Source organism: Hippoglossus hippoglossus, chromosome 21, assembly GCF_009819705.1.
Source record: "Hippoglossus hippoglossus isolate fHipHip1 chromosome 21, fHipHip1.pri, whole genome shotgun sequence".
In the NCBI taxonomy this organism is placed as follows: domain Eukaryota; kingdom Metazoa; phylum Chordata; class Actinopteri; order Pleuronectiformes; family Pleuronectidae; genus Hippoglossus; species Hippoglossus hippoglossus.
In genome coordinates, this window is record NC_047171.1 from 18,409,194 (window position 1) to 18,425,753 (window position 16,560).

General features: G+C 43.3%; 2 protein-coding genes across 2 annotated transcripts; both read right to left on the bottom strand.

The window, feature by feature from the left end:
- Positions 1 to 1,465: 1,465 nt before the first annotated feature.
- Positions 1,466 to 7,993, bottom strand: nxpe3 (neurexophilin and PC-esterase domain family, member 3). The gene is made up of 6 exons (XM_034573464.1): positions 7,730 to 7,993; positions 5,622 to 5,818; positions 4,028 to 4,809; positions 3,408 to 3,478; positions 3,079 to 3,300; positions 1,466 to 2,988 (listed from the first exon to the last, which is right to left on the bottom strand). Exons 2-6 carry the CDS (start codon positions 5,712 to 5,714, stop codon positions 2,432 to 2,434), a joined length of 1,725 nt encoding a protein of 574 aa, XP_034429355.1. The 5' UTR covers positions 5,715 to 5,818; positions 7,730 to 7,993; the 3' UTR covers positions 1,466 to 2,431.
- Positions 7,994 to 9,510: 1,517 nt separating this feature from the next.
- cep97 (centrosomal protein 97) lies at positions 9,511 to 14,639 on the bottom strand. Its single transcript, XM_034574707.1, has 11 exons — positions 14,526 to 14,639; positions 13,091 to 13,233; positions 12,790 to 12,948; positions 12,554 to 12,655; positions 12,346 to 12,459; positions 12,058 to 12,224; positions 11,797 to 11,961; positions 11,512 to 11,690; positions 10,766 to 11,420; positions 10,539 to 10,614; positions 9,511 to 10,361 (listed from the first exon to the last, which is right to left on the bottom strand). Exons 1-11 carry the CDS (start codon positions 14,560 to 14,562, stop codon positions 9,873 to 9,875), a joined length of 2,286 nt encoding a protein of 761 aa, XP_034430598.1. The 5' UTR covers positions 14,563 to 14,639; the 3' UTR covers positions 9,511 to 9,872.
- Positions 14,640 to 16,560: the final 1,921 nt, after the last annotated feature.

A 16,560-nucleotide genomic window follows, 5' to 3' on the forward strand; every position in this document is an offset into this window, starting at 1 on the left:
CTTGCAGGATTACAGGAGTCTGTGCAATATGGTGCAGCTAGATTGAATTTAAAGGGTCTGTTGGGCCTTGGCAGAGGTTTACGCTCCACTGGGATACATCCTAGTTTATTTCATTACTTTTTAGCCTCGTGTTAGCTGGATACACTGGATTCATAGTTTTTTAAAATTTCATTTGCAAAACAGTTTGACTGGTTTTATCATTATTCAACAGGTGAGTCATTTCGCACAGTTTCCACTGATGTAATAACGAATGGTGGAAATCCCACATGTAGATTAAAAGAATGTCACAACAAGGAAGCTGACCGAATTCAAACCGGCTACCACCTTTTTAAAATATAAAAGGAAATCATCAATCATCATTTTCCTAAAAAGATTGAAATAAAACCCATTCACTAGGTTTTTGCATGTCTCTTTTAATATCAGCTGCAATCGGATTTCTTTGAAACCCTCCAATATTTCCAACAGTAACAAGACGGAACATTGATGAAAGCTCGTCCACCACAGCTCTGAGCTGTCACAGTTTTATGAACAAAACATTTTAATATGATTAGAAACAGTGCTGACTCAGCAACATGCTGGCATCAAATGAATGGGCTATAAAATGTGAGTGAGAGCTGATGTGCAACATAATCTTTGATTTCAAGTACAGAGCTGAAAAATATGACCAAAAAAATCAAATACACAATAATTTCATGTATTTACCCAACACCTGGATAACAATGAACTGATGGTTATAATTAAAGGTTGATTATAAAACATAACCAATAACAAACACATTTTTAGGTGCTAGCCTCTTTTATTCAAGCGAGTCCAGTCTCGTCAGGTAGAGTAGTTACACTCTTTGGCATTCAGGCTTTCTGAAATCCTCGGATGAGCGATCAACTCTCTGAAGCATTGAGGAATAATTTATCCCTTCTTAAATGTTGAAGTTACCTGAATGATGAAGACACAGGAGTCACAGAGCGATCAGTGCACAGACATGTTGGTTTTTACTGCTCCATCTATAACCCACAGTTTGCGCTCATGGCTTAATTTATTGATCTTTTTAACAATATATGAAAAACAAAACAAGAAATACATAACTCAGTTATTCTAAATTATGAATAAATACTTTGATCGATTCAGGGACGGAATTAGATATAAAATAGGCACATTATCTCTTTGTATCACAAAGATCAGAAAACTCAATAAACAACCTCCACTCTCTTCTCCCCCCATCACTGATGTCCTATGATGAACATTAGAGCCCGATATACGATCCTTTCACAGACATATCTGTATCATTGTTTATGTTCGCTGATGTAAAAACTTTATATCGATTTAACAAAGCAGAAATATATGTTTACATTCAATAGATATTTGGTTGTTTTTAGGCTGTGATAAAGTTTAAATCGTAAAATATCAAACCCCAATAAAAAATTAGTGATAAAGGTTTTATAACATCTTAGGCAGCGTTGCAAATTTTTTTGTCTTCGTATATATCAACCAATATTTTAGCATCAGACTTTCTTTCTCTCCATCGTCCCAAAAAATCCATATCGGCCGGGCTCTAATGAACATGTGACACTATTTGATCTTTTTATATAACACTCAAATGTCCATTAAGAACATCCCTAACACAAAACTGAACATAGAAAGAAAATTATTTCTGTAATAGAAAGTAAAATATGAATACAAAGGAGTCATTACGTAAAGGTCAAGCCTGGGATGGACGGACAATGCCTGCTTTTGATTTGATGATTTTTACCTCGGTAAAATGTGTTGTCTGAAAGGCAAAGAGGCAGATCTGTGAGTCAGAGACGTCTTCAGGTAAAAGTCGACTGGAACTAACACAGTTAAATCTTTGAAATAAAGAGGATAAAGAAATTATAGATAAGAAAACATATAGATAAAGAAAATTATAGTTGCCAATACTGTAGCTGCCACACGTGCAGGTGCATTACAGGGCAATGATATGCATGATACAGTAAACATGTGGTAGTATGTGGTTCACATTATAGATAATTCTCAGAGCACATGGACTCACAGTTTACACATATAAACAAATAGAGACAATAGTGGACGTGTTGTGACGTGGCTCGGATCAGAGGAACATTCTTTAACACGGAACAGCCTGAGAGGAAAAAAACTGAAACGAAATGTCACTGAGATTTTAACTTTGGCAAAATGAATGACACAAAGCTCACACTGTGATTCTGAGAGAAGGACACACACAAAATACCTCAGCACATGTCACCAAGGTCTTTGGCATTCCTGGTTATGATGAAATGTAACAGGCAAGTAAACAGATCGTTCAGTCAGATCAGTCAGGTCAATCTTTCAGTAGGGGAGGGGGGGGGTTGGCTTCAGGGAAGTAAAAGATTTGAAGAACATATCGGTGGATTCACACGGAAAACTCCTTAGTTTCCTCCAAGTCACTGTCCTGCTCCTGTTAGCTCTTCTTCTTCTCTGGGCAAACGTAGGACAGCAGCATGTCTATCATGTTCTTGACGATGGCTGGCGGCGGATGGAGGGCGTGGGGGAGGTGGTGCGCCACAGTCATTTGCCAGGCATCCACCAGCAGGACGCTCATTCCCTTGAACATGGCCCTGAGCACCTTGTCCAGCTGCATGGAGTACCAGTCGCTGTTGTACAGGCTCACCTCTTGGTCCAGGGCTTGGAGGTTGGCCGAGCGGATCACCACGAGCGTCCCCGGCGCCCGGTCCAGAAGTCGCACCAGCGCCAGCCGAATGTGGCGCAGCCGTCGTATGTACACCTCCACGGGGAAGGTGCTGAAATGGGCCCAGATGCTGAGGACCACGATGGTGTTGGGACCCCCAGAGAGGCCGTCCAGCTCGTTGGAGATGTACCTCAACTCGCTGGACATGACGGTGGAGAAGCGGATGGGCGGGCCGTGGCAGCGGTATTTCAAGAGGATGTTGTGCGCATTGTCCACCGCCATGAAAGGCCCGACGTTTTTAGGACTGTTCAGGTTGAACTCCTTCAACCCTGAGGAGAGAGGAACACACAGAGGGTCAAGTGGGGGGGGGGGGATCCACAAGGATTGAAAAAAAATCTAAGAGAAAAAACAACCCTCACCTGGGACGAAAGCAATGAGGTACTCAAACCACTGTCTGACGGTGGAGTCTCCGTAAAGGTGGATCATCCTGTTCTTCAAACACTGGATGATGGCAGATGATTCATTGAACTGGCGCATTGTGTCGCCCCCTAATGGCCTCCATGACTCCTTGTAGTAATACCCAGATGGCGCGAGCATAATGGCGTCTGGTTTTGCACTGCTGCTCTCTGCCTCTACTTTATCTGACACAAGCCAAGAAATGGTGCAGAGAACTGAATTTACCGGAGTAATTTCAATGAAAAACGTGCTCCAACTGAAATGTTAATGTTACTCTGCAGGTGAACTGTACCTTTTCTTGGTGGGAGCACAGTGACTCTGTCGGGTCCTGAAGGGTGTATGTGAACTTTGATGTTTACGCCACTAAAACAGAAAAGAAGCAGTTCAATGTTAGAGATTGAGGCTAAAGAATACAATGTTTATTGCTGTCAACAAATCCTATTAAAAGACCAAAACAAACAGAGTTAGACGCAGTCACAAATACGGTGAAGTGTAGCGTATATCGCCAGACAAAATGAACCAAAGTTATGTGACAGGGCATTTAGACCGTCCCTAAATATTTAAAGGGTTCCCACCCTCTGTGACACTTAGCCCCAAACACCCCCCCACCCCGTTATCAATAATCGATGGATGGATTTCAAAGAGCCTATAACATCTGAGCTCTATTAATCTAAATAGTCGCTTAAATGAAAACGTTCAGCTGAAGATTGATACACTTTCTAGAAGCAGGATGATCGGTGTGGGATCAACTGGTGTGTTTTTAATCGTTTTTGGACAATGATGGTCTGTCGCACAGGGGATGGATTTGTTTTTGGGCTTTTCATGGGATCTGTTCAAAGTAAGAAAAACTCCCAATATAACCAGTCTCATCCTTTAAAAAAAATGCTATATTTTCTTCTATCAGTGACAGACCTCTGGAAGAGCAGTGCCTCCTTGTTGGTGATGAGGTGTTTCAGGTAGCCTCCTTTGGCGTGGTTGACTCTGGTGTCGCAGCTGAGTATCTTCGGCTTATAGCAGTACCATGGCTCTCCAGTGTAAAGGTCTGTGTAGTTGCAGAGAGGCTGCTGATCAGGAGGCAGGCACATGTTACACGCAGTGGTTTCAGACAGGAAGCCCAAGCGGAACAGGCTCTTAAAAAACACGCGGTCAGGGCGCTCTTCCCTCAGCCGCTGCAACACAGAGACCGCCTCGCTGGAGTGCACCAGCGTGACCTCGACCTGTGCAGATCCCACCCAGAGGAGCGGGAACAGAGCCGAGTAGAATCCATTCCTGTGGTCCAGCACTTTACCTGCCACACCTGCTCCGAGCTCCGGAGAGTGCAGTCTGGCCAAAATGAAATCGCCGCCATAGCGCTTGGGACGACCATGGAAGTCGTGCATCTGGACAAGGACCTCCAGTTGGTCGCCCACGTGCCATTCCCTGCCTCCTTTAGTGGGGAGGATGGCGAACAGGCTGTGCAAAGGGTCGCTCGTCAGGCGCAAGGCCATCGGTGCGGAGCGAGTCGGGGGCCCGGGCCAGGCGATGGAGTCCAGCAGGTAGCGCTCTTCCAGCTCATCTTCGGGGGAGGGTTTCTGGCCCAGGTGAGCACAAAAGGTGCGGTTGTGATAGAAATTGGGGAGACTGACGGGGAGGAAGGACGACTGGATCCTGCTCTGCAGCTGGTAGAGCGCTGAAATCGTGTGGCAGTTCCAGTTCTGGAGAGGACGAGAAGAGTGGTGACTTGTAGAAGCATGAAAAATAAAAGTTAAGAGATGCTGGAGAAGATGACACAATCAACCTGTGACTGGCAGATTAAAATGCATTAAATACAGATGCACAACACAGTATGAGTGTAAATGAATGTAATACAGATTTGAGCAAACCGACAAAAGCCTTGTCAAGCTTTTTTCAGACATGAACGTTCTTTCACATTTGAAGAATGCAGCAGAAGAATGTCCGGGTCATAACGTTCACCACAACAGGAACATTTCTGGAGGGTCAGGCGCCTGGGTAGAGCAAGCAGGAGGCAGGACACTCCGCTCAATGTTTTTGTTTACAGCACATCAACCCCAGTGTTAGCGTCAAAAGCTCTGGGATCCTGTTGTCTTTCTAAGTTGACATCTTCTGCGGCATCCTCTACGTGCATCGCTCCTTTTTTTCCTCCTGATATATTTGTATTTTCACAGTTTTGCGTCCGTCACATGTTAGACACGTCACCGATCGCCCCAATCGCTTGCTGTCAATTTTCCGGACACTTTCCTGCTGCATTCTAACGTGGGCTCATTCGGACATTTTCTGGAGATTTTACTCGGCTGGCGTGAAAATTTAAGGGAAATGTTTTGAGAAATTTACTTGGAGATTTGCTTTCTCACATACAGCCCCTCCGGAAAATGTCAGGAAAATGTCTGGAGTTCAGTGAAATAGAAAGATAGAAGTACATTTGGAGATGGATCCTGTTACTTCTTATGCTACCCGATAAATTGAACCAACAGCTAGTACCAAACACTGATCCATCCTCCTTCCTCACCTCCACAGTGTGGATGTTGCGGAGCAGCAAGAGGAGTCCAAACAGAGCGAGGAAGAGGAAGATGAAGGCGTATTTGGACAGATTCCGGCACATGGTGACCTGCCTCTGTCTCCCAGAATCAGGCCCCGCTTCTCTCTCTGCTGTCACCACAGCGATGATGGCATCACTCCGTCCTCAGCGCCCGATGCTGATGAACGCTATCAGACAGAAAAACAGAAAAATCTGCTTCTGCTCTTGAAAGCTAAAAATAGATGTGTATGGATCATGTGATCATGAGACTGAAGACAAAGGCCATTTATTGTTTTAGATTTGTCAAAGATGTTGTTGTGTCTGCTGGTTAGATGATTCAAAAATAGTTTGTAAAATAGTTAAAAATTGTTAAAAATATAAAAATACTTTTGTAGAAGATTATTTTTTTCCATTTTAAAAATCATTGTGGGCCGGACACAGAAACCAGTCACTCGATACACCACGTACAGCTGTATAAATTGTATAGTAATTATAATGTAAAATAATTTTACTCAAGTTTTCCATTTGTATTATAATTCCCCAATATTTGAAAAAGAAATACATTTGAAGTCATAAACATCCAAGCTCAAGGTCCAATTACTAGATATTTAGAGGTTTTTTTAAGTTGTATCACGTGGTCTTTAAAGTCTGCTTGTCCAAAAGGCATTACTGTTACAGATCAGTTACAATAAGATAACAATGGTCCATCTACATGAAAACTCCAATCATGAAAGTCAGTGGACCTTGAGCTGAGATTCGTCAAACTTGCCAAGGTCAAAAATGAACTTTGCTGTTTGCAGCTGGAGTAATGGATTCTGGAGAATGACAGTCCATATTCAAACTCAACAACAAAACAAAAAACACTCTCCCTTCACTCCTTCCTCCTCTCCCTCCCACGCTTCTTGTCCCACGATCCGCTTTTCTGTACTTATTTCCCTTGTTACAAGCAGAAGTGCACCCTTTGGCTGACTGGCTGAAAAAGTGTTGTGTGGCTCGGTTGTAGCCACTTTATTTACTTCCTATAAAGTGCTCTGTAGGAACTGTAGACAGAACAGACGCCTGCTAAAGAGAGATTATTATTTCTACTGAGGAAGTTGACATCAGTATCCTGCAGGACTTGCCTATGCAGTCCACAGTCAAATAAGTAATTACAATATATATAGATTTATGGAATGCACTTATAAAGAAGGCCTGGCATGGTGGTTTAGTGGTTAGCGGTGTCACCTTACAGCAGAAGGTTCTGGATTCTAACCTGACAGGTGGCTGGGGCCTGTCTTTGTGGAGCTGACATGTCCTCCCTGTGTCTTTAACCCAACCTTCACAGGACAGGCGATATGGAAAATGGAAGGACACACACTCTGACTCGTGCCCACTCACATGGGCTACTAAGTGGCTCCTGTCTGCCCAGTGTATCCCATCCACATTTTGCAATGCTGACTGTTGTGCCCAGCAAACATGGCCGGGTTCAGAGAGTGCCTGATTCAGCACCACCATTACATATGGACAGACAAATGACCAAAAACAATAAAGAATATGAAAAAAAAAAAGACACCAAGAGACGCAAAACATCCACAAAGGATAAACTTTTAACATAAAGAGCCTGAAACTACCAAGAACAGATTCAAAACCAGTATAACTGAGCTCCTGCTCTTATAAGTAGGACATGTGTCAGGACCCAGGGGGCCCGTTGTCTCATTAGCTGTCTATTCTAGTGCTCTACTAATGAACCCCGCACTTAAAATAAGCACCTATATGTACTCTGTTATTATGCACTTTAATCAGTTTATCCTTTGTGTGTGTGTGTGTGTGTGTGTGTGTGTGTGTGTGTGTGTGTGTGTGTGTGTGTGTGTGTGTGTGTGTGTGTGTGTGTGTTCTCTTTCAACATTGCCACACTGCAGATCAACAAAGTGATATGAATTTTACTGAAAATAGAATTTTAAACAATGATCAAGATGAGCTCATCTCCGCGTATTCAAAGTGTTTGTGTCGCTGACATGATTGAAATGATGAAAACCAATGTTCACAATAACAAACTGGACCCAGTGGATTTGGGACATTTCTTCGAACAACCAGCCTGGGATCACGATCAGTGTCTGTACCTGTTGTCTATGCACACACACATCCAGGACAGTTAGCATCTGTTCTCATATTTTCTCCATCTCGAGTCGTCGTCCATCAACAAGCACCACCAGCCTCCATCACCTCAGCGGCTGCAGGAGCCACAGACAAAGAAGAAGCTTCTGGACAGTGATGATCGTTAAGAGATTCAGAAACGTCTCAGTTATCAACAACAAGGCAAACGTGCTGTTCTAACAACAGCGGTGGTGCGGCCGCTTTAGCCCGTGACATGATAACAAAAGTAACACTTACACATCTGGACGAGAGACCAGCATCACGTCGGACCGTTGGATGGTGGGTGGAGAGGGAGGGTGATGCTGAAGGTGAGGCCGTGAGAGAGGCTGCAGCGGCGGGTAGAGCAGCTCGTCAGAGTCGGTGTCAGGTTCAGGAGGCAGAGCCGAGGGGGGGGCGGGGCCTGAGAGTATAGAGGTCTGCCCCTACAGCGCCATCTAGTGGCCAGTCATTCACAACGTAAAATAAACCATAACAAGGTGGTAGTTAGTTAGTTTGTTTTGGTTTTACCTTACAGGGATAGTTCACCGAAAAATGAAAATCCTCCTCACCACTGCGCCTATGGAGGGGAGGGTGAAGTGTTTCAGCCACAAAACACTTTTGGGGTTTCAGGGGTAAACAGCGTTGCAGATAAATCCAATACAATTGAAGTAAATAGTGACAGATTCTTCAAACGTAAAAAAAGAAAACAGAAAAATAAATAAAATGCCTCCATGCTGCTCCTGTGGTGTCATCCAAGTGTCCATAAGCATTTACAACATGTTTTTAGCCTTAATGTCCGCTGTTGTCCTCCTCCTAGTGACTGCTGCTAATGGACCAATAGTCGTATTATATTTTTACTGCATAGAAACACTGCAGGGCCATGTTATTATGAAAAATCTTTTATTTCATCAGGGCACACAACCAGAATGGGAACGTATTTACATATAAATATAATAAAACAGCTCTTATCATTAACACTTCACGTCTACTGAACTGGTCCTTTTACATTCGTTACACATTTTGCAAACATATCACCAGCTGGTCAAACTCTGTATAAGTTAATAAATGGTTATAGTAGAGTTGTAAATGTTAATCAGCACTTAATAAACTGATTTCAATCCTTTTTCAGAAGATTAATGAGCAAGTCCGAGGTCTCTGGAAGGAATTAGAGTATATCAATTTGGACATACCAGTCATTTCAGGTATTACTGGACCACGTATCCTGGTTAATAGAGGGACAAACACTCCCTGGATAAAACGATAAATCAGACTTTCCTGCCGAGCTGAAACATTTTGTCAATTCATAAATTACTCTGTTCACAAAAAATGAATCTTTTTAGCAATACACTTTCTTTACAGGACAGTTTGACTTGTCACAGCTACAATCAACGTCATAAATGATGGATGGTGCTGCTTACTCTACTGTTCATCTCTATGAATTTACAGCTATTAATTAATCAGTGTGCTTTGGTTTCTAATTTAAATTTGTTTAGCTTTGCACACACGAAAGGATTCACTGAACAACTTGCAAATTAATTGTTCATAAAATAATTGTTAACTGCAGCTTTATGTTTTCATGCATTTCAAAATAATATGAAACATAAAACGAAGGTGTGAAAAATTCTAATTGCATATTTATTTACATTTTTCTCATAGGTCAGGTTAACCATTAAAACTGTGACTTGACAGATAGTAAGTATGTTGTTGCTCAGGTATAGATACGTCTGTGGTTGGATGTGTGCTTCTTTTAAAACATCAGCATCTCTTCTTATTTATTGCAGTTAATTAATAATTCAGTGGATATGGACAAAGTGAATGTGCCTGGTCTTTTCATACGAAGAGGAAGAAACCTTCTGACTGTAGACGATTAAAAAACAGATTTCAAGTTACTTCTGAAGCTACCTCACAATCATTGTCTTCACACAAAGAGGAAAGTGTACTTAAATAAGAGAACTAGAGGTGAAGTATAAAACTCGGGTTACATTCACAGTAAAGTACTTGTTTTCAAGCCTGAGCTGGGTTCAGACTCGGGGGCGCGGTTGCTTGAAAACTGGGTCAGATATCAAGATGAGTGCAGGTCACTCAGTGTCTATTTACACAGACTCAGGAGTTCTGTAAAGGTGCTGACTGTCAGACAGACGTTCCCTCCGTTCTTTGCACTTCTGCTGCCCTCTGCTGGGTGGAGGGGGACTGTGCTGTTTTACCAGGTGAGACTGGCGATGAAGCCTCTGGTTTTGCTGTTCTATCACTGAGCACCTCCTCCACCTCCTCCGCTCTCTGCTGCACAGAGGAGAGGTACTGGTCCAGCAGGCTGCAGTCTGCGCTGTCCACACCAGCGAAGCCGCTAGGAACGGGACTCAGTGCTCGCACCGTCTTCAGGGAGTCTTCTGTGCCGCTGCTCAGGAAGCTGTCCTCCTGCGTGGCCTGCTGATTGCTCGTCGACTGGAAGCCAGAGTCCGGGAAGGAGACGTCTGTGCTGGGCGGCTTCGTTGTGCTGGAGGCAACTGGGGTCGCGGCCTTACACAGTCCAGGAGATGAGGTCTGATTCAGGGTGGCAGCCTGAGCGATGTCAGCCAGCTGCTGCTCCACAGACGTCTTCCACTGCTGCATAGACTGGAGCTGCATGTTAAACACAAGAAAGGTTTAAAACGAATTAGGCTGGAAATCACACAAGTTCAGAGAGTGTTCCTGGAGATGATGCTGCAGAAGAGCTGCATTATACAACATAAATAATGAATGAGGTGAAGTGAAGTGAACAAGAAGGACATTTTAAAATAGCCATCTTCAAGCACCGACCTCTTTCCACAGAAACTTCACGGCCTCCTCCTGAACAAGCCTTTGTAGTCTCTCTTCCTCATACTGCTTCTGCGCACTGCAAACACATAAGTTTTACCTTTTAGTTCAATAAAGTCAATATGTATATATCAGAAGCCACAGTTATGCCATAAATGAAACAGACAAATAAAAAAAGACTGAATACTGTTACAGAAACAGTTTATTATTGCTGACGCTCAGTCAGTTACCTGTCCAGCTTCTCAGACAGGAACAGGATGTGCTCTTGCATCCTGCTCAGGCGGATTTCGCTGCGCACCTCTCGGGCCATATGGTGACAATGTCGAGTGTAATGTCCCCTCCACCAGGACTGTATTCTCACTGCCGCCCTCTCTGCTCCCATCGAACTGGATTGGCTGGCACACATACCAGCGTCTTCCTGCTTGGGGGCTTTTTTCATCTCCACTTTAACACAATCAGAGGATGTTTCCAGGTCATTTTGTGCTACGCTAATTCTGATCTCCGGTGAGAGAACTGTTGCAGCTTCACCAGAAATAACCTCTTCTTCACGAGTCTTCCTCTCTTGCGTATCCACCGGAAGCGAATAATTTTTCTCGTTTGTGTTGTGCTTTTTGGGCTGAGCTGGACGCTTCAGGGCCAAGGAATCAGGTTCGAATGTCTCTGTCTCGTCCTCGCTGTCGGACTGGATCGTTTGTGACTCCACATCAGACATGAAGGGGAGATAAGTGGAGTCTGAGGAAAGCATGCTGCCATTGAGTTTATCCTCATCTGTGTGAACATCCTCCAAAGACAAGTGCTCCTCTCTGAGCTTTGCGCAGCGAACTGTTGGCAGTGACGGGTGGGAAGAATCACCGCTCACCCAAGTGTTGACCTGCACAACTGGCTCTGGAAGTTAAACACAAACGGCATTAAATATACTCATAAAAACAATTAGTTTCCTGGAGACGAGCATAGTATTAAGTCAAAACTCTCCCACCTGACTCTGAGACTGATGGAGCAACATCTGGTCCAGCTGCAGTGTTTTTCTTCACCTCTCTGGCTCCCTCCTGTGGTGTGGCAACTGGAGGACTGTGCATCTCCACATCAAGATGAGTTGGACGAGGAGGACTGTGACCGCTGCACTGCGTCTCCTCCAACAGCTGCCTTTGGTGAAACCTGAAAGGAAAAAAAACATGGCAGCACAACAAAAGGTCGTTGGAGTAAATATTTTTCCTTCATCACAAATGCAGTGTTAAAAAGCCTGATCAGATTGACAGTATACCTCTGCTTATTGAGGATCTTCTCCAGCTTGGCGTCTTCTGCCGTCTCCAAGGCTGGTGATGAGGTCAGAGGGCAAACAGTGGTGAGGTACTGAACGAGCTGCACGTGCTGACCCGGTCGATACAAGCGTCCTTTTCCTTGACTGTACAGCCACTCCGCTTTAAGACTGTAATTGTGACAATTACACATGAGACATAAGACAAATCCAACATGTGGATACTCTCTGTTACTCCACAATGTAGCAGCACAGACGTGTACACACCCTTCTTTTTGTGACACCACGTAGCCATCCAGGACCTTTAGGTTCAGGCACCAACTCATGATATAAGGCCGATAGTCAAACCCTGGCAATGACGGGGTCGCCATAACACAAGGGTTGCTCATTATAGACAGCTGCTCCAGTTCATGCAGCGGTGACAGGTATGACACCTACGGAGCAATCAGAAATTTAAAAAAATTACATAAATGTGTGAATGAATACAAGCCATTTATATATATTTTAAAAGGGAGATCACTGTTGCTGTATCGAGTCGGAGAAAAAGACAATTACCTCATTGAGATCTCTTATCTCGTTTTCTGCCAGGGAGAGAATGGATAAATGGGCAGGCAGGTGGGCAGGAACAGTGCGAAGTGCTGTGATGCTATTTCCATGGAGTAAAAGTGTCTGAAAGAATATTAATCAGTACAGAAATCTGATTTAATAATAGCTCTTTGTTTTATTTAAGCTTGATTTTGACCTAGATGGCTGCAGCACCCACCTTTAATGCCACCAGTTTCGTGATATCACCGATGGTTGATATGTTATTGTCAGACAGATCCAGGTGTTGCAGGGAAACACAGTTGGTGAGTTGTTCAATGACCTGTGTAAAAAAAAGAAAAGTGTACAGTCGGTTTAACATATCAACAAATGGGCTGCGACTAATCGGTGCAATTACATATTTTGAGATAAATGATGATTTGTGAGTTAATGTGTGAGAATCTCTCTTTAACTCACCTTAATATGGTTTCCCGACAGGTTGAGCCACTGGAGGTGAGGCAGATCTCTTAGCCCCTCGATATACCCAATACTGTTGTTGGGAAGATTGAGGACTCTCAGCTCTGTCACCCGAGACACACCCATCATTCTCACCAGACGGTTTCCTGCCACCGACAGCTGAAGAGGAAAAGACCGGGAATTACCACAGGACGTCCAATCAGTAAACTAGACAGTATTCACATAAAGAAACCTGTATGACTATGCTATAATTCTGTTAAACAAAGAGTAACAACAGCCATCATTTCAAAGTGGTCACTACCTGCTGAAGGCCTGGGCTCCGCTCCAGATAGTCCAGTTTCATGATGTGGTTCCCGTCCAGGACGAGAGTGTGTGTGTCGTCAGAGCAGGTGAAACTGGGATCCAGCTTCTGCATCCCCTGGGCAGACAGATCCACCACGGGCCCTTGTGAGAGAAGAGAGGGTGGAGATTACACAGACTGGAAAGCCACAACAACAACTGGGAGTGGATCGTCACCATGACTACATAACACACTAAATCGTAAAGCTAGCTACGCACATACACATTATACAGAGGGGTACTGCACTGGTTTTAAATACAAACGTCAGTTGACTGGCATCTTCTCGAAGTGCTTCTCGGATTATATACGAGTTTGTGAAGCTTGACTCGAGAACGATTCACCGATTCAAGAATGCGAACAGCAAAATAACTTTAAGATTTTAAAGTTCAACGCTCAAGTTCAAAACTGCAGAGTCCTCACATCACTCCAGTGCTCAGATCTGTCCACTGGCTCCATGTCTGTCAAAGAATTTTCCTTGAAAATCCTGCTGTTGGTTTATTAAGCCCTACATGGTTTAGGGCCATAACACATTACTGATCTGCTGCTACGTTATGAACCAACTAGACCTGTGAAGTCTGCTTTCTGTCCTCTGAGTAAAAACCAAACATGGAGAAGCAGCGTTCAGTTTTTAAGCTGCACACATGAGGAACAAGCTCCCAGAGAACTGGGTGCTTGATTGAATTTAAGGGGGCTGTTGGGCCTTGGCGAAGGTATGCGCTCCACTGAGGGCCATACTTGTTTCTCTTTTTCTTACAATGCACTTCTTTCACTCTTTAATTTCTTAATTTATTTCTTAATTTTCTCGATGCAACTCTTTTTAAAAAGCTCTTTCACATTGTCATATGTTGCCTTCACAGTTGCTCATGAAGCCTGTTTATATTGTATGTGCAGTATTTTGAATTGACGTGTTGTTACAATGTGGTATACAAACAAACTGGCCTCATCTTAAAGAGCAGTATAGAGAAAACCCTGCTGCACTGAAGGCAGAGGTAGTTTTGGGTAATCACGTGTAAATCATAGTAACATAAGACAACATCTGAGTCGTTTCAACCGGTTTAACGGAACTGTTGAAACATACCCTAGTGCTATTGTTCTGCTTGACATATGATATCTGAGGACTATCAAGGACAGGGAGAAAGTCAATGTACTGCCAAGTATACACATCGCTGCGATCTGTACATCCGCAGGACACACAGGCAAGTGCATAAGTTTGATCATCGCGACAAGTCTGACACATGATGTTTTGATGTGGATCCTCTGGAACAGGCTAACGGCTTCACGGCGGTTATTCACGCTAGAGCTAACGTTAGCTAGCTACACAAACACATCGGCTCCCTGAAAACAAACGCGACATAATCCAGTTCGTCTGACCACAGCAAACCAACGAGGCTCTTACCAGCATTGGTATCAAACTTTAAATCTGCTACACCCATCCTGTCGTCCCGGTGTTCCAGGTTAACTGGGGATCATGGCTTCTTCTTCGGCTTATACCTCTTCTTTTTGTTGTTTTTTTAATGGCGGGTGGCACCTAACGTTAAAGGCGCGTTACCGCCACCTACTATGCTGGAGTGTTAGTCTGCGGAAATACATAAATAAATAAAATATACATAAATAAATAAAAATATACATAAATAAATAAAAATTTAAATAAATTAAAACAACTTAAATCCTCTCCATTAAAACAGCTTCTTTTAAAAAATCACTTCAGGTTTAACTCTCCCCCCCCCCCCCCACCCTTCCTCAGCTCCTTCTGCAGCTTTCCCCTCTCTCTCTGTGTTATATTTGGAGCAGTGACAGATGGCAGGTTCCACAGTTTGTTCCCCTAAACCACATTCACACTGTCCTGGTGGATGCTTCCCTATTAAGTGCGTTGTTTTGTTTAGTCCTGTGTGTCCCGTTCTTAGCCTTGACATAACTGTTTGTTCTCTAGTGTTTTTCCCTATTGTTTTCATTCCTCCCACTTTTTGCTTTATTTGATACAGATGCCGTTCTTTTCCTCCCTCGTCCCATTGTTTTTGCCAGTCAGTCATGATGCTACTCCTAATTACTGCTTTTGCTTCGGCCTTACTGAATGTATGTACCTCCATAATTATTTCCTGTTTTAATGATTGTTTGGCGAGTGAGTCGGCCATTTCATTAGACTTAATGCCGCTGGGATCCACATGAATCTGACTTCAGTTTGTGTGTGATGTAGTCTGTATAGTGTTTCATATATTTCCTACAGAATATCTACTCTGCAGTGGGATGACATTGACTGTAGTGATACCAATGCTGATAGTGAGTCTGAACATACTGTAACCTTTTTATCTTGTTTTGCTCTATCCATATATTCTTCTTCTTCTTTCCCCTTACTGAAAACTCTGAATGACATATTTTCCTTGATAAATGTAGTGCACCCTCCTCCTATCCCCTCTACCCTATCACACCTAACTGCTGTATAACTGAGGATTCGGTTTCAACCATGTTTCTTGCACACAAACAATGTCGGGGACTGGATAACTGATTAATACAGTTTTTTAAGTTCCTTTCCATTTGCTACCAAACTCCTTGCATTCCATTGTAATATTAAAACCAAGTGTTATCCAACCCATGCTGCCGCTTGGCTTGCCTGTGCACTGAGATCCTTTCTCACTTCCTCCCAAGTTAGTTCGTTAATGTTCAGATGATTTGCAGCTGCTTTTACTACTATTTGTATTCTTTCCGTTTGTGATTCAGTTTCTATTGTAGCTTTTATGACTCCTGCTGTAAAAGTGACTAGTTTCTTTAAATCAACCCACACTTTGCCCTCTTTTGGTTATTCTTATATGTTGTTCTTCATTTGTGTATCTCTCCTCTGGTTCACCATCTTGACAGCATCTGCATATGTGATTTTGTTTTGTACCCTGACCTGTTGAATCTCTATCTCCCTCTTCATTACTTCACATCCTCCATATGCTACACTATGGTTTCCTCCAGCAGTTATAACATTTTGGTGGCATCCCTTTCCCACACTGTTCATACTCATGATTCTAACCACATCAAGCACACCTTCTTTTCCTTTACATGTCATAGCAGTATGACCAAATCCCTGACAGTTAAAGCATCCTATTGGTTTTGCTATATATCCCCTCACTGTGTATGTCATGTATCCCAGCACTAATACTCTTTGGAAGAGTCTTTTTCTCAAATTCCAGCAATATGCTTTCACTGTCTCTCTTCACCGCTTCTCTGAAGGCCTGTAATCTCTGTGCATCCTTCAATTTCCCACGTTACAGATTTGCTCTTTTTTCATCTAGGGACACCTGAACTGGTATTCCCCAAAACACTCCCTTATTCCACCTGCTTCCCTTCTCAACTCCCTTGCACTTGTCACTTTATGCTTTCCCACCTCCTTCATCCTACATGCTCTTCCTCTCTTTTCTTCATTCTTGCAAATGATCGTCAACTTTCCA

Coding starts and splice junctions, on each gene's coding strand:
- nxpe3 (XM_034573464.1), bottom strand. CDS start 5,714: ATGTGCCGGAATCTGTCCAAATACGCCTTCATCTTCCTCTTCCTCGCT. Junction 4,810..5,621: donor GCAACATCCACACTGTGGAG/GTGAGGAAGGAG, acceptor CGTCCTCTCCAG/AACTGGAACTGCCACACGAT. Junction 3,301..3,407: donor TGTGCTCCCACCAAGAAAAG/GTACAGTTCACC, acceptor GGCTTGTGTCAG/ATAAAGTAGAGGCAGAGAGC.
- cep97 (XM_034574707.1), bottom strand. CDS start 14,562: ATGGGTGTAGCAGATTTAAAGTTTGATACCAATGCTG. Junction 11,421..11,511: donor TCCATCAGTCTCAGAGTCAG/GTGGGAGAGTTT, acceptor TTTAACTTCCAG/AGCCAGTTGTGCAGGTCAAC. Junction 10,615..10,765: donor CTGTCTGAGAAGCTGGACAG/GTAACTGACTGA, acceptor ATGTGTTTGCAG/TGCGCAGAAGCAGTATGAGG.